The sequence below is a fragment of the Aspergillus tubingensis genome, assembly GCF_013340325.1.
Source record: "Aspergillus tubingensis WU-2223L DNA, scaffold_7, whole genome shotgun sequence".
In the NCBI taxonomy this organism is placed as follows: Eukaryota; Fungi; Ascomycota; class Eurotiomycetes; order Eurotiales; family Aspergillaceae; genus Aspergillus; species Aspergillus tubingensis.
In genome coordinates this window covers 3,530,998-3,558,656 of record NW_023336281.1, presented here as the reverse complement: position 1 = coordinate 3,558,656, position 27,659 = coordinate 3,530,998, and the positions used below count along the sequence as shown (strand labels likewise).

Below are 27,659 nucleotides of genomic sequence, written 5' to 3'. Positions count from 1 at the left end.
GCCCCGAACGGAGTTAGGCCGATGTCGCGGGAGAGAAAACTAAACTAGGAGGGTGGTTCCAGTTCGGGTGCGCTAACCACTAAGGTCAGCCCTTCCAATGAGTCCCAAGTCCCAACTCCTCCCTAAGCTTGGGTCAAGGTCCAGGACCAGGACCGTGAGCGGGCTAGCCTTGGGACTAATCGTTAGTTCAATATGCGGAAGTCGGGAATTCCGCAGATAGTATCACGGGGGGTCAAGATTGGACACGGTCGACTAGGTTCCGGTAAGGCCTAACGTAATAAGAATGGCTTGGTCCGGCGCCGACGCTGCCAGCCAGCCCTTCAAGCCTCATCAGTCATCCTGGTAGCCTGTAATCATTATGCTCTCTGGCTTTTCTCTGTGTTCGAGCGGGCGTAGAACATGCATGGAACATGTAATCTGTGAGCTCGTGATCGCGTAGGTTTACGAGAAGACAGGGGGCCAAAAACCAAAAATGATCGAAATCTAGAAAAAAAAAAAAAAAGAAAACATGGGTTTATCTCTGCAGTAGCCGTTCTGCTAACCAATATACACCAGTGAGTAAAGTAGAGCCCGGGAGATCCTGGTTAAAGTCGGCGAGGGGGTCGCAAAGGTAGCCCATCCTCTTTTTCTCCCTATCCTGAACCAGGCAGGGGTGTGGTCTTGGCGGTCCGCAACTTCGGAACTATAGGTAGTATTTATCGCATATTAAAACGCTCGCTCGTCATGAATAATAAGACTGACACGTTGTACTCCGTCTTTCGCGATAAGTGGAATTTGGCCTATGGAGGAACTCGGCCTATTGATTCGTTCCGCACTCGCTGACCAAATATGGAGACGCGATTACATAAGGAAACCCTGGGGGGGAAGAGTTTGTTGTGTCTTGTGTCTGTCTGTGACTCTGTGTCTCTGTCTGTCTGTCAGTCACCAAAAGAGTCAGTTGGCCCGAAAGGTGGGCTTGCGGCCGACGATTATCGTCGAGCTCCCCCCCGTTAGAAACAATTTGAGTCATTGTTCTTGGAGCTTGGGCCTTATCGTTAACACTAGGGAAGGTAGCTACCTAGTAGTGTAGCCGATATTAGTTGGGGAAGCATCGGCGGCGTAGACAGACAGTCTGATCTTCCGTTGTGGGCCGGTGGGAGGAAAAAGAGAATCTAAGAGCGAGGCCCAGAAGAGGTTCAGATGCGCAAGTCCGACTACCGGACGGAGCGCGGAGTCCTCCGTTCCATCATGCTCTGCAAATTCCCTATTGGTATGGCGGCGCCGAAAATCTCATATGGTCAATCGGTCAGGACGCAATCTCGTTAATCGCGCGATATGCCGTCTTGATCTCGTCCGTTTCCCCCCCTAAAATCGCAGCAGCGCAGCAGGCACAAGGTTTTCGCTACCAGAGAGTCGTCACGGTCAATCATCAGGCACGGATTGGCGTACCGATTTCCGACCTGCGACTAAAAGTGTCCCCATCATCTTAAAGGTGCCTTAGTCTACCGACTTAATCAAAGTCCTAAAGCGCCGTGAGAAATTGCTGATCTCCCCATTGGCTCCCTTCGAGAGATTTCCCTGCCATTCTTTTTTGGATTTTGAGTTTGTTGGAGATGGGGCGACGTCGGTCGCTTTCCTGATTTTCGTCTAATTCACTTTACAACAAATAACCATATCCATGGCTCCATCTTTTGCTCCACAACAACAAAGGACGGAGGGGTGAGCCGCAGAGCCGTGGTGGGAATCATATCCCCAATGCAGTCAAGAACGGGAGTGTCTGCTCCATACGATGTCCAAAGACAGGTCCACGGTAGGTATCAATGCCAGTACCGAGCGTTACCATCTCTCCGATACGCCTTCCAGTGGGAGTCGCAGTAGGGGATTAAAGAAAGTAGTAGTACTCACCACCGGGGGATGTGGTGTGCCACTAAGGGCAGTTCCTCGGCAAAATAAGGTGAGCTGAGCTGAGTGATTTCGCAATACCTGTAGATGATAATTTAGCGGCCAATCTTCTTTATCCAACCTGGGATAATTAAACCAGCCATCGCATATATTTCATCGATGGCGCGAGAGGGTTTTCACTTACACAACACATCCCCGAGACGAAGATGATTTGCAGAAATGGGATTGGCTACGGAGTACGGAGTAGCCGTTCCGCATTATATTCGAAGGTGACTGCGACTTCGATCTGTCGGCTCAAGAACGTTGAAGAGGCAAAAAGGGAAGAAAAGAAACAGGAAGAAAAAAGAAACGAAAGAGGAGGCGCGTACTGCCTTCACACACATACACACACACACTCTCTCTCTCTCTCCCCTCACCTTCCTAATTGACTCCATTGCCTTCTTTTCTTTCCTCTCTAGGATTCAATCTATTACTTTGAAGATAGAATTGTAGTCTCGCCGTCTCCTGAGCAGACGCCACTTGAGCCATGGCCAAAACATTCCAACTAAGACGCGCTGCCAGCTAGCCAGCTACAACACTATGCGCACGTGGAGCAGGTTAACACCTGAGATCACACCAAAATAGCTTGGTCACGGACGTGACATTTAACAGCGGAGCTATCCGCATAAGGCAAACCACTCAGCCCGTGAAGCCCATTAATCTACGACTTAGCGACAATGCCATACATGTGTGGATAAAAGTCTTGCATATGCCACATATTGAAGGAGATACCGGACTCAGTAAATCCTCAATTGCATGTCACGTCGAAGCGAGCAAAAAGTAACGGTATGGGAAGAAAGAGAAAGAGAAAAAAAAAAAAAAAAAAGAAAGGAAAAAAAAAAAAAGACGCACGCCTACATCATTTTTCCGTCAACAATTGGTGAATTACTACCCCTTTCATGTGCATAAGTTAGGCTTCCCCGATGGGGAACAATAATAATTGATCGTTTGGGATTGATCCAGCTTCCTGTGTTGTCAAGGTGGATCCCGACCATTACTGGTTCGATACACATGCAATACATGCTCCTACTCCGAATATTTTACTTGCCCGTCATCTGGGTACCTCCTCGGAGGGGAAGAAAGCAGAAGATATTGGTCGAGGACAGATGCATTGTGCATTCAATTCCAAGTTATCCATTGTGGCGCGGATAACCTGATGAAGCGAGCAGGATATCCTGGTATAATATTGTCGATTATGGGTGGTCACTGCTCCCTTGGAGGAAGGTCCATTCATTGTTTATCAGCTTCTCCAAGCACAGCTGTGGAGGCGGACTCCGTACCAGTAATACTTAGAAAAGCAAAAAGTCCCGATCGACGCCCATCGCCCAAGTCTTAACCCATAACTAATCGGCCGCCGTCCCAAATTGTACTAGGCGTTGACTGCGGCCTCTACTAAGGCCTTGGCTATTCTGAATCGCTGGTAGTATTACCCCATACATCCGGGGATGGCAGGCTTGATTCCGCTCTCGGATGAGACTCTGGACGTCGCGTTCCAGCTTCTGGAGGCGTGAATGTGAAAGCCAGCAGGGTGCAGTGGCTTCGCTAAAAGGACAAGAAGTGACATTTGCATCGTGTTGATCATTGCTCCAATTGAATGCTCGCTAAGTCATCATATCAAATTCAGCAGAGCCAATCACGACTTTTCTTCCAGAGTCCTCCGAGATGACTTGATGTTGTTACTCTGGAGGTATGGTTGGATGGATGTAATGGTATAATACTCATTATAAAACTGATACCAAATGTTATTATTGATTCCTGCGATCCACCCGCGACGCACATCGCATGATGGTTGCCTTGTGACCAGCTGATTTTCGCAGGCACCTTTCTCTATGGTGATCGAAGTGTTGGAGTAGTACTATCTTCCTCCATTATATTCAATGCGAATATCGAGTAAGGTAGGTACTGCCGTGACAGGGCGTGGGCTAATAGTCTAGTAGTAAGTAGTGAACCGTACAAACAAGACCCACGACTAAACCATAGGAATGGCAGCTTGGACTGAGCCCATGATTGAGACACTGGATGGTAGATAGTAGGTAACCATTTAATTGATTATTATGGAGAGTGAGAGTAGTAAGTAGTATCATCGGGATGCCTTCACCGGCAGTGGGTGTGTTAGTAGGTTCCGCCTGCGCGGGGTATGAACCAGGCGGAATACCAATCACCACCCGTCCATCTGCCCACCCCAAAACAGTTGTGGGCTGGAGCAGCATCCTTCCGAGATTGGAGCCTTGCATTTTTCTCACGTCCCCCTTCTCCCCTCCCTCACGCCTGGCCTTCCTATCAAGAACTAGCTCACTAGCTCACCCTTTTCTGTATGGCCCTGGTAGGGTTGGTAGAGTAATATTAACCAACGTTGAGCATTGGCTCTGATTGTGTTGCTTCCGGAGTACTAGTGCCGGCATCTCGCTTCTGCATCGGCCGGTTGATTTGGTCGTCTTATCACGTTTTCGATGCATTACCTGCGATGTTCAACCTTGTGCTTGTTCAGGACCGCATGTCTGTGGCGATGAATACGTGCTGGAAGACATGACAGTATTTATAATACTTCGGAATACACTTGCGACTGTCTTGGGGGTAATTTTCCCAGTTCTGAGCCGAGGAGTCGCACCCCTAGATGCAACCATACGTACGATCATAATAATGATCATATTTCTGAACCTGGGTTATATCATTGATTTCTAATTGCCAATGGCCATTACATCGTGGTCAGGAATTACTTGCATCCCTCTAAGCATGTCTCGACTCCGCATATATCAGTCGCGAGATATCGTAGTGCTGCTGGAGGGTGGTACCCCTGAAAGACATACCTTGGCATTTAGTAGACACCTACCTACTGGTTCAGTAGTTACTAGCAGCCAGCAAAAGTACAACAGTCAACGGAACGCCCAAGTCGATAATGCTGAGTGAACGATCTTGGCTTGTCTCTCTGCTCTCTGCTCTCTGGCCTTACAGCATGCCTGTTCCTACGGGAATCGGAAGATCGTCTAACGCTTTTGATAGCATACTTAACCATCATCCTTCTTCACGATCTAGTCTTAAGTAACTAGATACCCTTTGGCATATGAATAACATGCTCACTAGCGTTGCCTATACGTCTAAAGGCTGTTTGGCATCGAACCTAATTAGCCTGAAGGTCTGATACCCTCTGTATGTCGATTGGACTGAGACCCTCGTGTTCCCCACTGACGCGTTCCTGACTTGCGCAAAAGATAAGGATTCGACTGGTTACACCATCCTCCTACTTAGATACTAGGCACTTTATACTGCATACATCTGACTGATCCGCTCTACCGTAGTTGCAGGTCTGAAGGGGGCTAACGAACGCGCAAAATCTCTCGATTTTGGGCTAGGTCGGAGGGCTCATCGGAGACTGGTTCCCAATACAGGGGAGTAAGTACTTTGTACCATTGTTTCTGGGACTGTGAGAGGAAGTCTTCCGATTTGAAGCGACAGAACGGAGTAATATGGAGAAGGAAGCTGGAGTTATCTCAGGTCATGAAGTGACTCCACTGCAAGACGTGCTTGTGATTGGCGAGCCCACGGGCATACTTCGGTTTGTTGTTCTTGTTCTCCCCCTGAAGGTCGGCCGTACCGCAACAGGTGACCGACTTGCAACTCTGCGGATACGGCTGGTAATGTTTTTCGTTTCCCTCTCTCCCTTATTCCCACCAGTAGCAGCAGCCAATTCTGCGCCTGTTCCACCCACTTCCCCCCTCCTCTTCCTCTCCCTCCTATCCCTCCCCTCTTCCTCTTTTCCCACCCCCCTCCACAACTCTACTACTTGACTTTTGCGATCAAGTCACTCATCTTTTTAAATTTATTATTATTCTAATATTATTTCCCTGACCGTGCCAGAAGCTACCATCGCCGGCATCAACCGCCGTCCCCTTACCATTGATATTCTCTTTTTTAATATAAATTGCTGCTATTGTTAGTATCGAGGATTTATAATACATTGGTGATATTGACTTTACCCGCTTACTACCCCATTAAACTCGCGCCACTCATTCCCCTTTCTTGTCACTTTGGACAGACAGACAGACAGACAGACAAGACAGCCCAGCCCTCTTGTCGAGCCTCCACTATACTTTACTGTACGGACCCTGCACGCGGCCTTCGCTTCCCCCCGATTTGCGCTACGCCTACTTTCTCACTAGCTTTGAGTCTTTTCGCAGACCGTTCCAAGCCGTTCCTCGGGCACGCCATCCCTAGCCCATCGTCGTTTGGCTCACTAAGGCTCTAAGGTCGAATTACCTACTCCCGCAGCTGGGACGTTGACCAACGATCTTGGTTGGTATCCACGGGCGCATACGCTAGGTTCACGACAGTCTCCCTGCGACCAAACTCGAGACGCGCACCGTCCGTCCCGAATCGCGGGTAGACTATCCAAGCTCTAAACCACTATCATAAGTTACTAGTAGTAGTCTAGTATATCAACATCTTAAATGTTCTAGGTCTGATTATCAACATCAACATCACATCTTCCCACGCAGAAACTTGCGCACTTCATAACGGAACAACTCAAGGTGGGGTTGATAGGTAGGTAGGCAGGAGGTATTTGAAAAAGATAGGAGGATTAGTAGAGGTACAGTTGGAAAAGGGGGTTGTTGAATTCCCAAAATTTCAATCTTTTTTTATTTTTTTTTTATCTTATTTTTCTTCTTTTCTCTTTTGATTCAATTTTACTTTTTCCTGTTTTTTCTCTTTTCTTTTCTTCTTACCATATATTATTTATTCTACCTTTTTAATATTTTTACTTATTATTATTATTAAATCTTCCCTCCTTTCGGATTCGCCACAACTGTTGGCGGAGTATTCCGCTCGAGGAAGGCAAGCCAAAAAGGTAAAATAGTAGAGAAAGATAAAAAAGAAAATAGGACGACAACAACAGGAGAAAAAAGCACCTTCAGACAAGGAAAGCTTAGCCGGGTTACGAAAGAATAACCACAATACTCCGGTCGACAACCCGAACAACTGAGGGGAAGGGGGCCAGAGAAAGGCCAACCACCAGCAAAAGAGAAAGACAGAAAGAGGGAATCAGAAGCAATGGGGGAAAAAGATAACTAATTGAAAGAGAAAACATTACAACGACCACTCTTTTTGAGCCCTGATAATTCATCGAAAAAAGTTGAGTGGGTCAAGCTGTACTTACTGGCTAACGGACCCGTCACCACAAAGCGGCAGCACTCCGCTCCAAGGGCGAAAATAAAGAACCAATCACAATTAATGCTCCGGGAAGCCCCTCCAATAACACCAGCATTACATTACCAATACCGGCCCCCTCCCTTCATGGTGGTTTTCTATTACCTACATGTTACCAATGAGTACCGGCTTCCCCCTACAGTGAGTGCACCACCACCACCACAACATTTTTTTTATCTCTTTTTTTCTTTTTCTTTTTTTGCCTCCAGCTCCCTTTTTTTTTTTATTTTATTTTATTTTATTTCTTTTGTTCTTCCCTACTTTACTTTACTATTCCCTACTCCATAAGGGAGTTGAAAAATTACGGGGCCCACGCGCGCTCCACCGTATCCTCGGATCCCACGAGGTGCTTCTCTCTAACTTGCGTTTTTCCTCCTGCCGAAAAGCCTCTTTGCTGTGTCTGTCCGAAGCCTTTTAGGCCGCGTCCTCTGCCCAGGTCTCTCTTTTTCCGGGTAGTAATCGAACCATTTTTTCCTCCGTCTTGAATTTAGGGTGACTGTGCTACTTGCGTTGCCACCTAGATCGAGGCATCGCTTTCCTTAGCGCTATCGCGGATTTGACCTGGTGGAATCTTATTTGATTATTACTCGTTTTTGTTCGTCCCGGCCAAAGAGACTATTTTGGCCCTGCCCTGGCTGCTTTCTAAACCCTCACCCCCCCCCTCCCCTCCCTTTCCCCTCCAACCCAAAGCTTGCCCGAGCGCAGACAGGACCGTCCCTTTCCATCCTCCCGCGGGTTCCTCGTGCTGTCGTGCGTGCTTACCGCCACCTGCAAGACCATTCTCCGTCACCCTAACAGGCGACTAAGGCAATTAAGCATCACGATCCAGCGCTACTTTTTCCCCCGAAAGACCAAATACCTCGTCTCGGTTTCCCTGGTCCTTATTTGCGATACATTATTTTTCTTCCCTTTTTATCATTTTCTTTTCTCCATTATACCTACTATTCTTCTTCTTCTTTTCTTGCGACTCTTCTCCGCTCGCGCTCTCTTTCACACTTTGTCAGTGTATTGAAAAAAAAAGAGAGTCCAGAAATCCATACGCGCCAGATCACGCGTTGGTTCTTTCTTTTCTGTTCCACTTCACTTTCCGTCTTCCTTACAACACAACGCGCCCATTTCAGGACGTGCAGGACCTGGTGTGGAAACTTCCATTAATCACTTCGGTCTTCTATCCTGAATTCACTAAATAGTACGTTCCAACAAGAGAGAAAAAAAGAAAAAAAGAAAAAGAGAAGAGGGAGGGAAGAGAAAAGAAAAAAGAAAAGAAGGAAAAGAAGAACGAGGATCTAACCACCCCCATCCTGATCTTCTCTGCTGTTAGAAAGCAATTCTTCCTTCTCCCCTCCCATTCCATCACTACAACATCTCTTTTTTCATTCCTTTCTTGTGAAAATCACCAAGCTCATTGTGTTCTCTCGACGCGTCTGTATAGGCTCGCGTGTTTAGTTTTCTTTCTTTTCTTTTTGGAGGATTGTCAGGGATCTCTCAAACCCCCCCGTTCGCGGCGAAAATTGTATTATATGGACAACAGACCTGCCTCGGAGTACGCGCAGTCAGGTTCGCATTATCCATATCCACCGTCTGCTGCGACCCATTCTGAACTCCCAGTTGCAGACCAGGCTTCTGCTGCTGCCACTGCTCAATACACCCCTCAGACTGAGGTCCGCCCTACTCCTCAGTACACTCCTCAACCCGAGGTCCGCCCCGCCGCCAATATTTCGTCCTCCAACACGCCGCAGTCAGACTACGGTCTGAATCAGCCGCCCGCCGCGCGCTCTCCTGCTTACCACGAGTACATCGGCCGCCCGCCTCAATACCACCACGCGCCCAACACCCAAGCCGGTGGAGCGGCAGGTATGGCTCAAGCAACAAGTCCGTCCATGCACACCCTCAGTGATGGGCAGCACCATGACCATCGCAATCACACGAACCTGAAGTCTGACGCGGCCGTTCCTATAGATCCCTCAATCGCGGCATCCAGCCCCACCTATCCTCCTCCCTACTCTCCCTACCAGCCCCAGGGTCACGATATGGCACAATACCAGGGGCATCCCCCGCCGCCGCCTCAGATGTATACGCGTCCGGAATGGTCGCATGGGTATGGACAACATCAACACGGTCTGCCTGGACCTTATACCACTCCTGCCACAACGGTTGGTCCCGCCTCCCCTGCTGCGACCGCAGGGCCGCGCCCTGGCCAGGTATGTTTTTGATGATTTTGGCGTCTGTTTCCAAGGGCTGCGCACTTGCGTTGGTTTGTTGTCTTGGACGTCCCGCGAGGTGGAGGTCAGGGGGCTTGCTAGCTACGAAGGCTGCCTCGCGGGACGTGGGAAGCGGCGCGCTTTTTCATCTGTTTTTGGCATAAAAAGATCCCAGGCTCATCCACAATGCTTTCTCTAGGTATACTCCTTTGTTCCCATCCCTGGCGCGCAGCAGCACAAGCGGCCCCGTCGTCGGTATGAGGAGATCGAGCGGATGTACAAGTGTGGGTGGAACGGATGTGAGAAGGCGTATGGTACGCTGAACCATCTGAACGCCCACGTCACGATGCAGTCCCATGGCGCCAAGCGCACTCCCGAAGGTGAGTTTGTTGGTCGTTCATTTGCGTGTTTTTGCAAGTTGGTCCGCCAGCTCGCATCTGTTGTTTTTGTTGGTCGCGAAACTCTGGATGGGGCTAGTGCGGGTGGCACGCGCTAGTCGTGTTACACTACCTTAGCGCCGCGGATCGCAGTAGCGTGACAAGTCGGTGCGGAGGTTAAGCGTCTTCGACGACTCAGTAGCTCCTGTCTATCGCTCCTGACTTGTTCCGACCATCGGCTCGTGCTGCTTCCTGTCCCATCCCCACCATGACTCTCAAACACCCACACTGCCCCCTTCCCAACACATATTCCTTTCTACTGCCTATATGTTGCCTCTCATCATGCTAACTGATCCAATGTACAGAGTTCAAGGAGATCCGCAAAGAGTGGAAGGCTCGGAAGAAGGAGGAAGAGGCCCAGCGCAAGGCTGCTGAGGAGCGCGAGCGTGCTGCCGCTGCTCAAGCTGCCCAGGCCAACCAGGTCGACGCACCCAACCCGGCGGATCCCGCCCAGGCTGGACAACCACCTGCCTACCCTGGTGGTGTTCGTCCTCAATTACCTCCCATTGGATATCAACCTGCCGACGGTCAGGTACCGGGGCAGTACGGAGCTGGAGCCGGAGGTATGGTGTATCAGGGCAATGGGCAGATGGCATACCCGCCAAACTACCCTCATTCCCCTTATGGACAGACCGGTCAAGTGTACCAGCCACGTAAGTAGTCAGTCCTTTGTTATGTTTGCCTTCTCGGCACCGGGTCATGAGCAAGTCTCGCACGCGACATGAAAGAAACCACCCCCACACAAAAGAAAGAAAAGAAGAAACAAAAAGGGACACACGACCACCATACCCGGCTGCAAGAGCTCAAGAAAGGTTGAGAAGGAGGTCTTTGGATCTATTGCTATAAGGTCTGTAGCTGATCGATGACGGCTTCGCAGAAAACCAATCGACCAGCTACCCGCAATAGATGCCCAGCTTCCCTTACTTCTTTCAGGTTGCATGTTCTAATACAATATCTCCTAATCCCGTATCGCCATCCCCGGATCTAATTCTCTAAGTTCCTGCGCACATGATACCAATTTTTGGCCTTGATTGCTCCAGTCAAAAGAGTGGCCTTGCGACTTACACTTTGTCCCAGTTATGTTTTTTTGAATTAGATCGCATGGGGAAAAAAGGATAATCGAGGGGGGTTGTTGTCTTTTCTTTTTCTTTCTTCCCTACGCCATTCCCGGCCAAGGGATTACGACTTGGGATATCTGGCGGGACCGTCATTAAATTAACTAGCTTTTCTACCATTTCCTGTGAATTATGCGGCAACTGTTTTTACTAAACGTTCCCCTGTGTTGTATGTGGCTTACTGCTATGATTCTTGTGATCTTTCTCTTTCGTGATTCCTATTCACTGTGTCCGCGTCCTTTTCCACTTTTGCTGATGTGTTCCGACCAAATTATGTTACCCTGGGTTTTTGGTCCCCGAAATTGTGCAATATTCTTGTCCATGTTCTTTTGCTCTGCAGACCGATCCGGGTCTGTAGTCTGGTGGCGGAAGTCTTCGGATTCTGATGCACATGGTTATTTTCCTTTCTCCCGCCCTCTATCTTCGAGTGGATCACCTGGGAGGCTGCGAGGTTGATTGGAAGGCGAACGCCGCCGGTCTCGTGGCTGCAGGTGGGAAGATAGTGGGTAAATTACTTCGAGTGAAATGACAATGGTTCGACTGTTCTGTGGATACTTTGTTGTATGCAACTACGCCTGCAATTCGACCGAATCGGGGGTACCGCAAGGTGCCGGCGTGGACGGAGAAGAAGGGCGCATAGCTCCATGCCCCTGCATGATGGAGGAAACTATTCTTGTAATTCCCGGGAAACGTGGGCATTGCTTCGACGGCCGGACAATCTGCAATGCAGATCGTGCATTAGCGGTTCTGACTCTGCAGAGGGCTTCGGGGGCCTCTTTCTGTATATTGACTCGCATGTGGTAGATCTTTCTGGGATGAATAGCAATCCGTATAACTCTAATCGACGAGCGTGCATCCCGCACGGTGGCAATAAGCCGACTAGTGGAATGACTATTGCCGCAGAAAGGGACTAACAAAGTCTGCGTGGAGGGCTTTTAGAAATCATGCAATGTCGGTGAGATTCAATCAGTAGTATGTCCGTCGATACATTACTCGCTCTAAACTATCAACCTGCGGTGATGGATCAGCAGGGCATGGAACCTTCGACGCATACTTCGGTTGAGATTAAAGTTATCAAAAACATTACATACCACGGGGAGGAGGGTAAAGTAGAAAGTAAAGTTGGAGCTATCTATTCTAGGCCTTAGGCGAGATCCGAATAATTTACATACCCTCCTCTTACCTGAGAGAGAGAGAGGATAACTTTGGTTCTGGTTGAACTAGTCGCGGGCTTCCCCGGCAAGGTTACTAGTGAGTACCAGTATAGTACCTGGTACCTGTAACCCTTCTGGGAGGCTAAGTACTAGGCTGTACCTGAACCCCAGACCAGCTTTAGGTTAGGTTACTAGCCTTGTTGTTGGTTCCTGGCTGCCTTAGCGGCCGTTATTGGGGAGGGTGGATGGGGGGAGGGGGGAAGGCGACTGGGGGCAAAGGCAGGGACCGGTTAGATGCCCGCTGCATAATAGCCTCCTCCTCTTCTCTTACCCTTCCCCCCTCCTTCATGGGATGCCTAAGCTCAGGCCGCTAGGGATCTGAAAATTTCTAGCGGTGTAAGGCTGACCATCCTGTCGGTATCTAGGCTGACTAGCTAGCTTCTGAGCTACGTTGCTAGCTAAGCTAGAGGCGTTGGGTCTAGTCATGGATGCGTGCATACTTTAGTTCCTGCATGTTGCCTGAGGCTTGCGGCGGTTATGCGCAAATGGATGCCTGAGGCTGACACAGGTTACTGATCTTTGGCCGGAGCGGAGTTACTTACTAGTTTGAGGGGATATAGTACACTAACCTTATCGGTTCTAGTGGGCAGATATGCGATACGGCGGAGTTTGCGATTGTTCGGAGGTCGACGCTCGCTTTGGGGCTGATTTTGGTGCTTTGCTTCCTCTATCGCATTCCTCTTTCTTTTCTTTGTTCGTTTACGTTATTGGGGAAAGGATTGACTCTTTTCGAAATTTATCTGCATTATACATATTGCCTTTCAGGGCTGTTTCACCGCGCCGTTGCCTCTCCCTCCAGAATTCTCTTCGCCGACCTCCGAGTTTCCTACGGTTTACGCGCTTCACGCTCCCACGATATCTAGTGGCAAACAGGTTGGAATACACCTTTTGCCTTGCCTATTTCTCCTATCAAGACATACAGATTTTACTTTACGAATCGAACAGCGTGTCTTTCGTTCCCCGCCTTAGATGCTTCGTTGCGGCAATGCCACCGCTCTCCGGTCCGGAAGCGTGGCAATGAAACCACTTCTCCGCACACAATGGCTCCGGACTACCCCGAGTCGATCTTTCTTTCACATCGCGAACTCTGGATCTCGTATAGGGACACCATGGAGACACTCTGCGCAGATTGGGAGCCTGCACGCGAGGCGGATGCACGAGGCTGTGGCCGCGGAGGGCTCACCCGCCAGTTCCTCGCGGGAGGAGACTGCGCCTCGTGAAAAGGAAGAGGAACATGAAGCAAAAAAGACTCGGCCTGCAGACTCTTATGGAAAGAGAAAGTCCTTCGAGCCCAGTTCCACCACAGACGAAAACGAAGTGCTTGATAAACGGACGCTACTGCGGCGGCTTGTTCGGAGGGAATGGGTGCCGCAGAGGTACCTCGTTCCTCGCACCGTGTTGAATGCAGAGTTGAAATGGTTGCGTGACCCACATGCGCTGGCTGAGCGCGTCCGGCGTTGTCTGGCAGACGGACACCTGGCGCTTGGTCTGAAGCTCATTCAAGTGGCCCATCAAAAACGTTTCAAAGCCATTCCGGCTTTTAATCGGCTGCTGGAGTATCTCATGCGTGAGAAGGAGCCGGAGCTTGCCTTCAGAGCTTGGAATGATGTATGTTCTTCTTCCTCCCTTCTTGGTCTTTATTGTTGTTATTTATCCGTGGCTGACCATATGCTTGTTTTGAATTATAACAGATGAAAAAGCGAGGTATGGAACTGAACTCGAGGTCTTACACTATCTTCCTGAACGGTCTCAGCCAGAACTTCGATATCAGAGGCTTCAAGCCGGTGAAGTTGGCCTCTAAGATCTACATGTCGCTCTACGCCGAGGGTTCCCACGTCGAACCCCATATCATTCACGCCAATGCAATGCTCAAGGTCTGCTGGTGGCATCGAGATATGGAGGTTCTATGGGAGGTTGCTGGTGCACTGCCGGAGTCCGGCAAACTAGCTCCGGATCTAATGACCTATACCACATTGTTAGGGGCTGTTGCAGGCAGTACGAGGGCCGCAACATCGGAGTTGTATAAGGGAAACATCAAGACGGCGGAAAGAAAACAGGTTGAAGTTGAGCCGCTTCTGCAAAGGAGAGCTCAGGGTATCCAGGAAGCCAAACGGGTCTGGGCCGACATCGTTTATCAATGGAAGAAGGGCCAGGTGCCCATGGACAACTATCTGGCTCACGCCATGGCCCACATGTTGCAGGAGAACTCAAGCTGTGACCACGATGTCTGGTGCGTGTTCGCATTGTACAATCAAGCTGCCGGTATTCCGATCTTCGCGGAAGAGCCCCCGAAGGAAAGGATAGAGTCAACTTCGGAAAAGAAGCGAGTATCTTCTCCGCACAATGATGCGGATTTGGAAGACGATATCCCTTTCGTCGACGAGGGAGACAGATTACACGATACCGAACCCGAGGAGATCGAGGATGTGGAGGCCGAGGAGAATTTTGATCACCTTTTTGACCCCGTTGTTGGCACGGTGAAGCCGCCTGCGAAGACGAGGCTCTCGATGTGGGATGAAGCAACTCTCCCGCGGTATATTGAGGTGGGAAACAGGGAATTGACTATGCTTCTCAAAGCCTGCCTGTCGATAACTCAAGGTACAGCTGCCGCAAAGGAATACTGGCGGTATCTTACGCAAGGAGATGAGCCCAAGGTCGTACCTGATGCGGTTAGCTATCACGCGTACCTACGCATCCTCCGTGCTGCGCGGGCTAGTCGTGAATCCGTGGAGGTAGTACGCAACATGACTCGAGACCCCACCGGACCTACAGAAGGAAAGACCTTCCGCATATCCATGGCCTCATGTACTCGGGACCGCAGAAACCCCAACGTGTTCAGACACGCCAACGAGCTTCTGGATCTCATGGCCAACGGCACCGCGCTTCCCGATGCTCGGTCAATCACCCAATATCTCGACTTGGTCCATTCACTGGAGGATAGTCCGGATCTGCTGATGTCCCTCGCTGGCCTTGAATCGGGGGCAGATGCTAAATCGAACAACCTCAGCGCGCTGGGAGTGAAGCTGAAGGCCAGCCTAATCACTTCTGCCGCAGAGCGACTCTGTCCCCTGATTCGGGACCTCGATGAAGCCGTGTCCAGTGAGCTGTTGGGAGAAAAGTCTCGACAGTCCTACCTGGCCCGGATAGCCAAGACCAACCCGTCGGCCGCGATCAGAGGAGACGATGCCCTTAAGGCGCTTACCATGACACGAAGGTTATTCGACTCGGTCAAGGAAGTCAAGCAACATGTACCCCCGGAGACCTTCAAGGAGGTGCAGCGCCACGCCGAGCTTCTGAAGAAATACTCTGACAAGAGCATTATCCCGAAGTTCCGGAACACTCTGGTTGGAGCAACGGCGGAGCAGATGAACAGACTCGCCGAGCGAGAAGTCCCAAGCGCCTGAGTTCCACCTCATTGATTCAGTCCTATCTATCTGCCGAGGGCCATCCGGATCCTTCTGCTTCATCCAAGTGGATCTAACTAATATGGTCTCCACTCTATTCAGTACAAAGTATAGCATAATCGGGCGTTATAGAAAAGTCGATGTATCATAGCTAGCACATGATGAGGGGGATGAAGGGCATATTGTATAATACACTTGAAATATGAACATAGTACTCAACTATCTCTGGCATATATACCTTCAAAACAATTTCATTGTTTAGTTATAGATGTGTCGATCGCCAGTTAATGGATGTTTCAGATGGGCTCTTCCGCCTGCCGGATTCAGCCCGTGCTTGCGTACGTAAGGAATGCCACTCTAGCCTCTCCGACACGGGCTGCTCTGCCTCGTGCCAGCCCAGCTTTCCCCAAATTCGAGTTCCAGCTTGCTGCATTGCTACGTTCTGGTACCCTTTCTCGCTTTGCGATTACTATCCTGTTCTCTGGGTACAGCCGGTCTGTTCAGCCCAATCCGATCCACTAAGCAATCCACGTCAGCCGGAGCGGGCAATGTCCCAGTGACCTACCACAACTAAACTACAACTACTACTTCCGCGACACCCCAAATCCAACCAGAGGTACAAACACCATGGCCAGCGTACAACCACACTACACCCACGGGGACATTCGCGACGATGAATCGATCCTCGACGACGACGTGATTGAAGCTGATGATGGTGAGTGAACCACTACCTACCTACCTACCTACCTACCTACCTTCCCTTTGTCTCCGATCCATCCACCCCATACCCGATGTACCTCTACATACATCCTCACTAACATGATGTGTCTCAAAATTCAGCCATCGAAGCCGACGACCCCCTACACGACACCTCTGACACCGCCCCTCTCCGCGGAAACATCCAACCCGAAGCCTCGAGCTCCGCCCGCGGCGGCGGGAGCAACTTCTCCAGCAATTACCTGACGTCCACGATTGGCGGCGAAGACCGCCGCGCGACACAGAGCACCATCGACGAGACGGTATGGGAGACGCTGTCGCGCGACTTGCGGGCCGTCTGGGAGAAGATGCGCCAGGTGTTGTGGCCTAAGTACCTCATTGGGGGCATGTTGCAGCGCGGCGGGGGTGGGATTGGTGCCGCGGAGAGAGGTGAGGCTACGGGCTTTGGCGGTGGGCTGAGGAACATGGTAGGACGCTGGCCGGATGCCGATGTTGTGCTGCAGGGTGGGATGAGTGAGGGGTTGAGGGATTGGGATCTTTGGTGGGTTGATTCTTTTACTCTCTGTTTACTTGGGGAGGGAATGTGTGCTAACGAGTGATGGTTCTAGGGGTCCCTTGATCTTCTGCCTCCTACTGAGTATGTTCTTGTCCATGCGCGCCAAGGATGAGCAGTCGTCGCTGGTGTTCTCGGGCGTTTTCTCCATCGTGTGGATTGGGGAGGCGGTCGTGACGTTGCAGATTAAGTTGCTTGGTGGGAATATGTATGTTCTTCTTTTTCCCAAAAGTGGTTGGATGGAGGTCAATTGCTAATGTCTTTCTCTTCCTTCGATAGCTCGTTCTTCCAGTCGGTCTGTATCATCGGATACACGCTCTTCCCTCTGGTTATTGCCTCTCTGCTCAGTGCCTTTGGCCTCCCGACTATTGCGCGCATACCGGTGTATCTTGTCCTGATTGCGTGGTCGCTGGCGGCGGGCGTGAGTATCCTGGGTGGATCGGGCGTGTTGCGCAACCGGGTCGGCATTGCGGTATACCCGCTGTTTGTGTTTTATATTGCGATCGGGTGTCTCTGCTTTATCAGTTAGGGTGGATGAGGAGAGGATGTCTCGGTGGGACGATGTGGTTTGAGACAAGCTGAAGGAGAAGATGAAGATGAGGATGAAGACGGAGGAGTCAGTCAGTCAGTTAGTCAGTCAGCGTGGATTTCTGTGTTGTATCAATTCCGGATGATTTCCCATTTGCGTTTTGTATGTTCAGATCGAATAGAACCCTGTTCCAATATCCCTATAGTAGATAGATAGTAGCTGCGGGGTGGAGAGCGAGCGGTGACCGGAGCGACCAGCAAACCGAGCTTGTCCGCCCGAGCGAGACAACAAAGCACTCCGTCACCCGCTTGCGTCTGTCTGTTCCTCCGACTTCGTGGGTTCCCCCAACGCCGCCTTCACCTTTCCATTCCCCTCTTTTCCTTTGCGAAAACGAAGAAATAGAAGAGGCAGAAGGATCTAAGATACAGATACCTAACTGTTCCCTCTGTCCACCTCTCTCTGCAGTTCGTCCTGCCCGTCCCTCCGCTGCCCCCGTCCGTTCTCTGACGTTCCCCTCAGCCTCAGTGCTTTGCTTGCTTGCTTGATTGCCTGCTAGTTATCTATCACTGCGGGCTTGTCCGACCAGACTTGCTTCCAGTCAAACTTGTACGATATCTATTTATCTCTGTTCGTACTGTCCCCGGTAGATCTGCTGGCTCACCCTTCCCCTCCCCTCCCCTCCTCTGAGCACATCGCATGGTCCTGCAAGCTTGCAACCTCGCATTGCGTCCGCAGGCCGGCCAACCAACCAACCTGACCTGTCTTTCTACTATCGCAATGGAGCTAGCATCCCTATGCAGCTGCTTGCACTTATTCCAAAGGGCTAACATCTTCTGTTTACCTTGTCCTGCAGAGTTCGTTTATCGGCTACACTCGACCCGGTTGTTTCGCTTCCATCGCTTGCCTAGAACGCATGTCCTCGGCGTGAGCACACACCCAATTTTCTTGCTACATTCTTCCTTTCGGTCATATCGCGGATACATCATCACTGGCAAGCGTTGTTTATTGGACCGATTTAAATTAAGATGGCTGCGGATCCTCAGAGGAATGGTGGGGTGGAAGGTACATATTATTTTGTCTCTTGATTTGAATTTTTCTTCGTTTGCGGTCGCAGAAGGTTCTAGGCTGGATGATTGTACTGACGAGTGGGATCAGTAGACGAGACGAAGAAGGAAGTGCTGGAGCGTCAAGGTATGTTATCTATGGTTTTGACGGATATGTATGTGATAGCTGATTGGTCTACTCTACCTTACAGCTGCAGACGACTCGCAAGCATCCGACAACGACGGCGGTGAGCGCCCCGTCCGCCACAAATTACAAGAAACCTCGATCACTTCGGCACCCAAGACTTCGACGGACGGCGACGCCAACATGACCGGCAATACGCAGGAAGGAAGCTCCAGCAGGGCCAGCAGCAGGGGCAGGAAGCGATCATTCGACGAAGATGAGCCGGAGAAGAACGAAGACGATGCAGGCCACCGTCGCAAGCGGTCGCGCGACTCGAACTCCGAGGAGGAGAATGCAAATGCCGATGTCGATGTGGAAGTCCCGCAGCTACAGAAGGGAGAGGAAGTGACACGGGATATTGCGGTTCCGAAGAAGAAGAGAAGCAGGGATCAGTTGGATAAGGATGAATCGACAGTCGGTGCTTCGGGCGAGAAAGCGGAGCAGAATGCTGCGGAGGAGGCCTCGACGGAAAAGTCTGAAGTCGAAGGACAGCCCGAGAAGAAGAGACATACGGATGATGCGCGAGAGAAGGAATCGGTAGGTGCTATGGTATTATGGTATGTTGAGTATAGAAGCTGATACGCTGCGGTGCTTGGCAGGCTCCCATTACCAGTGCATTTGCGAATACATCGTCGGTTTCACCATTCGGGGCAATTGGTGCGAAGGCCAAGGAAGAAGAAGCAAAGCCCGCTGCCGCCACATCATCAACTGCTTTTGCTGCGTCAAGTCTGGCCGCGTTCGCCAGCTCGGAACAATCGCCCTTTGGCTCCCTCGGAAGCTCCACACCCTCTGTCTTCAAGTCGCCGGCATCGACGGACTCTCCCCAGCCGGCTGCTACTGGATTTGCTTCTGCAGCCGGCACATCGGGATTTGCTGCGCTGGGGTCTGGCTTCTCTGGGTTCAGCGGTGGCTTTGCGGCAGCCAAGCCCGCAGGTGGACTTACGAGCTTTGCCTCCCCTAGTGCTCCCAGTGTTCTGGGCGGCTCCAAGACGTCTGCTTTCGGGGCACCCGAAGACGAGGAAGAAAAGGAGGAAGATGAGGAACAAGCCGGTGACAGCGGCCCGGGAGAGTTCGAGCAAGACAAGACGGACGAGAGATTTTTCGAACGTCCGAGTAAGTGGTCTATCGAATCTCGAATCATTGGATCGAGCTAATGAAGCGCAGTCGAGACTGGCGAGGAGAACGAGAAGACATACTTCTCATGTAAAGCCAAGCTTTTCCACTTCACGAACAAAGAGTGGAGAGAACGTGGCATTGGGACCTTCAAGGTCAACGTCCGTGTCACGGACGGAGTAGAGGACAAGAAGGCAGCTCGCATGATCATGCGCGCAGACGGTGTGCTGCGCGTGATGCTGAACACGCCCATTTTCAAGGGAATGACGGTTGGTGATGGACAGGGCAAGGAGCCCAAGTCGAAGCAGATCAACCTAGCCAGTTTGGAAAGTGGCCGCTCTGTTCCGATCTTGCTCAGAGTAAGTCACCCATCGTTACCTACAACAGCTAAATCAAAGCTGACCGATCCCCGTAGACCGGAAGCGAAGACCTCGCCAAAGAATTATACCGCGTTGTTCGCGACCTCCAGGAATACCAGTGAGCATGAACATGCAATAGCAGCAGCACACAAACGTGTCTATTGGATACCTTCAAAAAGCGCCAGTAATTAAATATGACTATCACCATCACCAAGAGCAGTCCTAGTCCCTACCAACGGACTAGAATCTAGGAACTACTACACCATCTACATAGGAAAGAAAAAAAAAAAATTAACCAAATGGGTTGGCATTTTGCATTTGGGCCGAGGAGTCAAGAAACCGGGGTTGTGTCTTGCGCGTGGCTTGGGGAATTACCATCAACCTATTTATTTTACTTTTTTACTTTCTTTTGTTTATTTCATTTATCACTTTTTTTTAAAGTATACACAGCCATTCTCTTCGTGTATGTTTTCCTTGGGTTTAGGAGGTATTTATTACTACTACTAGTATATTAAGTTGTATGCTGTTTGCAGATGCTTACACTTAACACTGGTAAACAGTAGGTTACTAATTACTAGTAGAAATGATACAGTAAGTATGATGACCCACAGTATAGACTGATCTAGTTAGCCTGCAGAGTTCAGGTACAAAGGATTTTCAGTATGTACTTCCATGATCGACATTCAAACGAAGCTAAGCTAATCTTATCGCGATCAGATGAAATCATGCAGAGTTGATCAGGGTGGGATGGATGGATGGATGTCTGCTTACATGCATGAGTGTATGCATTGTCTATCATTCTCACTATTTGGTACAGTGTAGCAGCAGGTACGAGTCATTTGATATACTAGTTATGTTACGTATCGACCTGATGTGTCATGTTGGATGATAGCTCATATTACTGCTACTAAGTACTATCTTTAATAAGTGTGTCTCGATCTGATATCTATCTATCTATCCATCCATCCACCTATTTATTTATCAAGCACTAACTACATACAGTGTATTCTACTCAAAGCACTGACTACCAGGTACATTTCCGAGATCTTGCTATCAAATGATAAATGAATATGTGCTATCGACCTGCGATGGTATAACTAATGTGAATAGAAGAAGGCTGTCCCGCAAGCAAGCGGTACGTATCTCGCCAAATAATCAACAATTGCCAAACGAAGCAAGCAGTACAATATGTCCATAACCCATGTACACGAACCCATCCCATAAACAGATACACCCTAATGATCCCCACGAAAAATAAAGAATAAGAAGACAAGAAAAAGGAGTAGGGATATCACTGCGCCTTAACCAACCACCCCACAGCACCCAACATCAACCCCGCCAACAGCACCGTCAAAATCCACGCGCCAGCTCTATCCCCCGTCTCAATCTTCTCCTTCGCCGTCGGATCCTTCTCATCCTCACTCGTATCAATATGATGTTCCGCCGCATCAGGATTCTCATCGATCGTCTGCGGTCCCGAACTCCCATCCCCCAACATCATCAACGCCCCCGTCACCCCGCCCAACGCACTCATCTGCACTTCCAGCCCCATGCTTCCGTCCCAGGTATCCTGGTGCCAGCGCACGCCGCACAGATTTTCTAGTCCGTCGCCGGTGCCCGAACACTGCTTCGAGATGGCTGCCGCGGAGCCTTGCAGTTTGGGGAGGATGATGTCGTGTGTAGATGGGACGAGGAGGGCCGTGAATGCGAGCCACATTGCCACGTACCCCTTGAAGCCGAGTTGGTTGCGGTCGCAGGATAGGATCGGTTCGCAGGTTACTTCCGAGAGGACGGTGCCGTTGGAGTAGTCTTGGGGGAAGAATTTGGTCGTGATGGAGGTGAGGAGGTTGTTTACTCGTTGTTCCCATTTGGTGGAGCCGTTTGTCTGTTCCATTTATTCTTTGTTAGGGAGATGTTTGTGAAGAAGGGGGATGAGATGGGATGTGAACGCACGTAGTTATACATGAACGCCGCACCAGATAGATACGTCCCGTAGTTATACGTCCACTGGTTATTTCCAATGTCCTTGCAGTTGGCTTCGTTGGATGTACTATCTGCCACGTTCCAGATCGTGGCATTGGTGTTCAGCAGTGGTGTTGTCTCCGACCAGTCGAAGATCTTCTCCGCCCATTCAGCATACGTATCGTTCTTGGTGAATCGGGCGAGTCGGGCAGACAATTCGAAAAGCCCCCCGTTCGAGATGGCGTTCTTCATCGTGTAGCCGGCCTGGTAGGGCCAGATCTGCCAGCGCATGCCGCCGTCGCAGGCGGTGTCGTCCCAGCGATTGACTTGCATGTTGAAGACGGCGCGCGCGAGAGACGTCCATGAGGGTTTGCCGGAGACTTCGGGGAAGCCTGTTTCGGAGGCGGTAATGGCGGCGAGGCCCCAGAACATTTGGTCGTCGTTGCCCTGTGGATAACGATATATCGTTAGTCGAGCTGCTAGCTAGGATTGGACTGGGTGATATCGAAAGAGGGAGTGGGGGGTCGTACCAGCCATTGACTGTAGTTGGAGGAGAAATAGTCGTAGTTTTCTCCCGCTTGGAACATCAGGTCATGCTGCACGACGGAGTTGTAGGTGTCGACCCCCGAGGCTTGCCAGAATTGGATCAGGGTCATGAACATGGCCCCCGCAATGTACCAGGTGTCGGTGAGCTTGCCGGGGATGCCTTCGGTTTGGTTCTGTTTGTAGAAGACCATCAAGGGGTCGGCGATGGTGGAGCCGGCGTTTGCGAGGGAGTCTATTGACATGATGGTTAGAGGACATGTAGCTGGGCATTGGATGTGGGTAATGGCATACCGGCATCGTTGACTTGTATACCCAGATCGGAGTAGGCCCGTTGACTGTGTAACAGGAGCAGCAGAGAGGCGGTTAAGTGGTGACTGCGCATGGTGAAATGGGAGTCTGACGGCGGACCATCCAGCTATGTTGGAGAGTACAACCAGACCGACAGGAAAAGCAGCCGAAGTGATAGAAACGACCAGGCAGCCATGATGGGATTAATGGTGGAATTTTTCAGGGGGTCAGACTGAGACGCCAAGGGAGGCAAAGACCCTTGGCACGCCTGGCCAAGAGCGACATTTTGGGCGGAAACGAAGACAAGCTGTTGGGATGCTATATTTGGGACAAAGGAGTGTCGTGGTTGGGTGGGATGAAATCTTGAGGGATGGCCGGAATAGCGGACAATATCTGGATAGAGATGGACGAGTAGGATACTGATGATGGAGGTGATGATGAGCATTCAGGGTCTCAAGAACAGGACCCTTTTTTCCCCGGATTCCGCATAACAACACCTCTTATGATCGCCGCCTGACAGCCCTAAACGGGTTATTCTTAGCGCGCGCGAACCGTTCCCCAACTGGAACTGAAACAGAGACTCGCCGACCTGACACTTGACACTTGATCAGAGCTCCTTTACGAGGAACTGTAGTTCGCTGTCTGACCAGCGGTTCTAATTAGAGAAACACTAAGTTAGTCACCATATTGCATACTGACAGTCCAGATGCCCATTCCTGGTCCCTATGCAAACCCGGCCATGCGCTCGGATGTCGTGGCATCTTAGTTATTTATACTCACGAAAACGGTTACACACTAACAATGACCACATCAATAATGGCGTTTCTATTGCAAGATTATCTTTCGGAGAATAATCCCACCAAAAGCAAAAATAATCAGCAAGCAAAAGTATATCCGACCGAAACGCGATTCGAACGCGCAACCTTTTGTGCCGAAAACAAACGCGCTACCATTGCGCCATTCGGCCAGTATTCCTGACTAACCATGTCCGACTAGCCTTGTTGTGTACTCAAACTGAACGACTATCGGCCGACGTCCCATTTAGGTAATATTGAACACACGTGACATCGCGTTTCTGCGCATCCGAAACCTGCTTCACCTCGAATATTGTTATCAGAACGCGCTTCCACCGCATCCACAATGTGGCGTCAGTATGGCCGGTTCGAAAGCACAAGCAGACAATGCAGATACCTTATCGGGCCGGAAACGAGCCCAAGATGAGCCAGAGCCAAAGCAAGATGCTCCCGAGCATCCCGATTCCATATCCAACAGCGCGTCGACGGACCCAGCGCCAAAGAAAAGGCAACGTCGCAAGCCCCCTTCGAAGTCACCGGCAGAGACGCCGGAGACAGAAGACAGCACAAGTGCCAGCTCAACTGCAGAGAAACCTTCCAAAGGAAAACGCAAACCCGCTCAACCGAAGCGAACTCCGTCCGCCCCATGGCCGGAGGCATTCAAAAGCCTCTCCCGGACACACCGCGCCCTGAACCTCGTGTACACCTTCTGCTGCACGCGAAAGCACTTTGCTACTACTTTCGACAACATCAAGAATGCGGTGCAGGCGCAAATGCAAGGTCAGGATTTGACCGTGGAGGATGTTGCGCGGGTGAAAGTCCTCGTGCCACGCGCAGTGCGCTTCGAGTACGTCGATGAGGCCAAGCTGGAGGTCATGACGACTGGAGACCGGGAAGCAACACAACTAGGCTATGGAAGGGATACACTCGGCGATGGGGGAATGCCCACAAAAAAGACACTCCTCTTCGAGCTGCTGGACGGAGATCTGAAGAGACAAGTGAGGCATCCGCAGACCGGGGAGCCAACCAAGCCCGTGCGGCGCATGAAGAACGAGGATCTGAAGATGCCGGTGTACAGCCAGAAGCAAATGCTAGGCTTGATCGAGAAGCGAAACAAGAAATTCACCGATGCAATTGACGCCTTCCTCGTCCAGTGCGAAGACGAAGCCGTCGACCCAGTCGAGAAACTGGAGACGGAAAAGCACGCCTGGATTCCTCAACCGCCGGAGGACGATACCCCCATCACTGCACCCTCCACCCTCCCACCGCAAATCCCCAAAGAACGCAAATCCATGTCAGAGATCGTGGAAGAGATCCGCCAAATGGACTGGTACACAGCACAAATCGTCCCCGAAGGCCACCGAGTCTTCGACCCCCAGCCCGCCATCTACGGCGACCTCACCTTCCCACTCTCCCAGAACCTCGTCAACGCCCTATACAACACCAAGAACATCACTCAATTCTACTCCCACCAAGCCGAAGCTATCAATCACCTTCACGCCGGCCACCACGTCATCGTATCCACCTCCACCAGCTCCGGCAAATCCCTCATCTACCAAGTCCCCATGCTACACGAACTCGAACACAACCCCTCCGCCCGCGGCCTATACATCTTCCCGACCAAAGCCCTAGCCCAAGACCAACGCCGCAGCATGCAAGAGCTCCTCCAATTCATAGACGGCCTCCAAGGCACCCTCGTCGAGACCTTCGACGGCGACACCCCCATGTCCAACCGCAACCTCATCCGCGACGAAGCCCGCATCATCTTCACCAACCCGGACATGCTCCACATCACCATCCTTCCCCAAGAAGCCGCCTGGCGGACCTTCCTCCAGAACCTCAAATTCGTCGTCGTCGACGAACTCCACGTCTACAACGGCCTCTTCGGCACCCACGTCGCCTTCATCATGCGTCGTCTCCGCCGCATCTGCGCCGCCGTCGGCAACCACTCCGTCCAATTCATCTCCTGCTCCGCCACCGTCGCTAACCCTTCCCAACACATGCACGCCATCTTCGGCGTCGACCCCCAATCCATCCACCTCATCGACTCCGACGGCTCCCCCTCCGGCCGCAAGGAATTCCTCTGCTGGAACACCCCCTACAAAGACCCCAACGACCCCTCCTCCGGCCGCGCCGACAGCGTCTCCGAAACAGCCCGTCTCTTCTCCCAACTCATCCTCCGCGGCGCCCGCGTCATCGCCTTCTGCCGCATCCGCAAGCTCTGCGAAGTCCTCCTCCAAGCCGTGCGCACCGAACTCGCCGCCCTCGACCGTCCCGAAATCGCCAACATGGTCATGGGCTACCGCGGCGGCTACAGCCCGCAAGACCGGCGCAATATCGAAAAGGACATGTTTGAAGGCCGTCTCCTCGGCATCGTAGCCACCAATGCCCTCGAACTAGGCGTCGACATCGGCTCCCTCGACGCAGTCATCACCCTAGGATTCCCCTACTCCATCTCCAACCTCCGCCAACAAAGCGGCCGCGCCGGCCGCCGGAACAAGGACTCGCTCTCCATCCTAGTCGGAGACCGCTACGCCACAGACCAGCATTACATGCGCAATCCCGACGAACTGTTCACGAAACCAAACACAGAGCTGCAAATCGACCTGTCGAACGACCTTATCCTCGAAGCGCATCTCCAATGCGCAGCTTACGAAAAACCCCTCTCCCCTGCTATCGACGAAGTATACTTCGGTCCTCAACTCCACACCCTCCTCGAATCCCGCCTCCTCCAAGATAAATACATCCCCTCCCTCTACCACACCCACCCGCGCTTCCTTCCCAACCCGTCCCGCTCCATCGCTATCCGCGATACCGAGGACCAGCACTTCGCCGTCATAGACACGACGAACGCCCGCAACGCCGTCCTCGAAGAAGTCGAAGCCTCCCGCGCCTTCTTCACCATCTACGAGGGCGGTATCTTCCTCCACCAGGGGCAGACGTATCTCGTGCACGAACTAAACACATCGATGTACTTCGCCCGTGTTTCGCGCGTTCATGTGGATTATACGACCCAGCAACGCGATTACACCGACATTGACCCCATCGAGACGGAGAATATTCGTCTTCTCTCTACACCTACACCCTCACACTCTTCCTCAGAATCAACCCCCACTCCACAACCTAATAACAACAACACCAACACAAATACAACAGCAACAGTAAGTAAAGCCTACTTCGGCTCTATCCTCATCCACGCCGTAGTCTACGGATTCTTCAAAATCGACAAACGAGGACGCATCCTCGACGCCGTACCCGTGGACAACAACCCCCCGATCGACATCCACACGAAAGGAATGTGGATCGACATCCCCCCGCTAGCTCTGGAAATCCTCTCATCAAGAAACCTCAACATCGCAGCGGCGATACACGCAGCCGAGCACGCGATCCTGTCACTATTACCTACCTTCGTGGTCTCTTCTCCCGGGGACGTGCGGACAGAATGTAAGGTTGCGAAGAAGGAGTTGGGGAGGAAGTTACAGATGGCTGTACAGGATGCAAAAGGGTCCGGGGGGATGGATAAGCAGAAGTTGCAGAAGATTCTGCATCCGCCTGCGAGACAGAGGCCGGCGAGATTGACGTTTTATGATGCGAAGGGGGGAGCGTGTGGGTCGGGGATTGCGGCGAAGGCGTTTGAGTTTGTGGATGTGCTGTTGGAACGGGCTGTGAGGCGGATTGAGGCGTGTGGGTGTGTGATGCCGCAGGGGTGTTTGGAGTGTTGTTGTGATGAGAGGTGTAAGGAGATGAATGAGGTGATGAGTAAGGCTGGGGCTGGGGTGGTGTTGAGGTGTTTGTTGGGGTGGGAGGTGGATGTGGATGCGTTGCCGTGGGGGGAGGAGATGGGGGTTGCGGATACTATTGGGGAGTTGAGGGGGGGATTGGAGACGGTGGTGCCTGCTGTGGAGGTGCCGGGGAGAGTTGGATTATCTAGAGGTCAGGCTGGTTCTGGTTCTTAGGGTGGATATGTATAGAGTGTTTTTATTGTTCTGTATGATGTGTAGACCGTATATTGGGTATCTAGCGCATGTATATGATCCAATGGGTATGTATGTATGTAGGTATGTAAATAAGTAGACAG

The 27,659-nt window shown here is 51.3% G+C and overlaps 6 protein-coding genes and 1 non-coding gene across 7 annotated transcripts; 5 read left to right on the top strand and 2 right to left on the bottom strand.

Annotated features, from left to right (window-relative positions):
• Nucleotides 1–8,642: 8,642 nt before the first annotated feature.
• On the top strand, nucleotides 8,643–10,666 carry AtWU_06133 (putative C2H2 transcription factor (Con7); the record flags this gene model as incomplete). Its single annotated transcript, XM_035501243.1, has 6 exons — nucleotides 8,643–8,679; nucleotides 8,737–8,994; nucleotides 9,082–9,323; nucleotides 9,523–9,703; nucleotides 10,066–10,413; nucleotides 10,638–10,666. 6 exons carry the CDS (start codon nucleotides 8,643–8,645, stop codon nucleotides 10,664–10,666), a joined length of 1,095 nt encoding a protein of 364 aa, XP_035357136.1.
• Nucleotides 10,667–13,106: 2,440 nt separating this feature from the next.
• Nucleotides 13,107–15,493, top strand: AtWU_06132 (pentatricopeptide repeat-containing protein; the record flags this gene model as incomplete). The annotated part of the gene is made up of 2 exons (XM_035501242.1): nucleotides 13,107–13,697; nucleotides 13,781–15,493. 2 exons carry the CDS (start codon nucleotides 13,107–13,109, stop codon nucleotides 15,491–15,493), a joined length of 2,304 nt encoding a protein of 767 aa, XP_035357135.1.
• Nucleotides 15,494–16,120: 627 nt separating this feature from the next.
• AtWU_06131 (Yip1 domain protein) lies at nucleotides 16,121–17,292 on the top strand (the record flags this gene model as incomplete). Its single annotated transcript, XM_035501241.1, has 4 exons — nucleotides 16,121–16,208; nucleotides 16,334–16,751; nucleotides 16,819–16,971; nucleotides 17,043–17,292. 4 exons carry the CDS (start codon nucleotides 16,121–16,123, stop codon nucleotides 17,290–17,292), a joined length of 909 nt encoding a protein of 302 aa, XP_035357134.1.
• Nucleotides 17,293–18,317: 1,025 nt separating this feature from the next.
• AtWU_06130 (nuclear protein export protein Yrb2) lies at nucleotides 18,318–20,113 on the top strand (the record flags this gene model as incomplete). Its single annotated transcript, XM_035501240.1, has 6 exons — nucleotides 18,318–18,354; nucleotides 18,451–18,483; nucleotides 18,548–19,056; nucleotides 19,119–19,632; nucleotides 19,684–19,991; nucleotides 20,048–20,113. The coding sequence occupies 6 exons, from the start codon at nucleotides 18,318–18,320 to the stop codon at nucleotides 20,111–20,113; spliced, it is 1,467 nt and encodes a 488-aa protein (XP_035357133.1).
• Nucleotides 20,114–21,282: 1,169 nt separating this feature from the next.
• Nucleotides 21,283–22,881, bottom strand: AtWU_06129 (glycoside hydrolase family 76 protein; the record flags this gene model as incomplete). The annotated part of the gene is made up of 4 exons (XM_035501239.1): nucleotides 21,283–21,876; nucleotides 21,945–22,400; nucleotides 22,484–22,731; nucleotides 22,791–22,881. 4 exons carry the CDS (start codon nucleotides 22,879–22,881, stop codon nucleotides 21,283–21,285), a joined length of 1,389 nt encoding a protein of 462 aa, XP_035357132.1.
• An 801-nt stretch (nucleotides 22,882–23,682) lies between these two features.
• Nucleotides 23,683–23,754, bottom strand: AtWU_t159. Its single transcript has one exon. It is a non-coding gene; the product is annotated as a tRNA-Arg (tRNA).
• A 186-nt stretch (nucleotides 23,755–23,940) lies between these two features.
• Nucleotides 23,941–27,537, top strand: AtWU_06128 (ATP-dependent 3'-5' DNA helicase; the record flags this gene model as incomplete). The annotated part of the gene is made up of 1 exon (XM_035501238.1): nucleotides 23,941–27,537. One exon carries the CDS (start codon nucleotides 23,941–23,943, stop codon nucleotides 27,535–27,537), a length of 3,597 nt encoding a protein of 1,198 aa, XP_035357131.1.
• Between the last annotated feature and the right edge of the window lie 122 nt (nucleotides 27,538–27,659).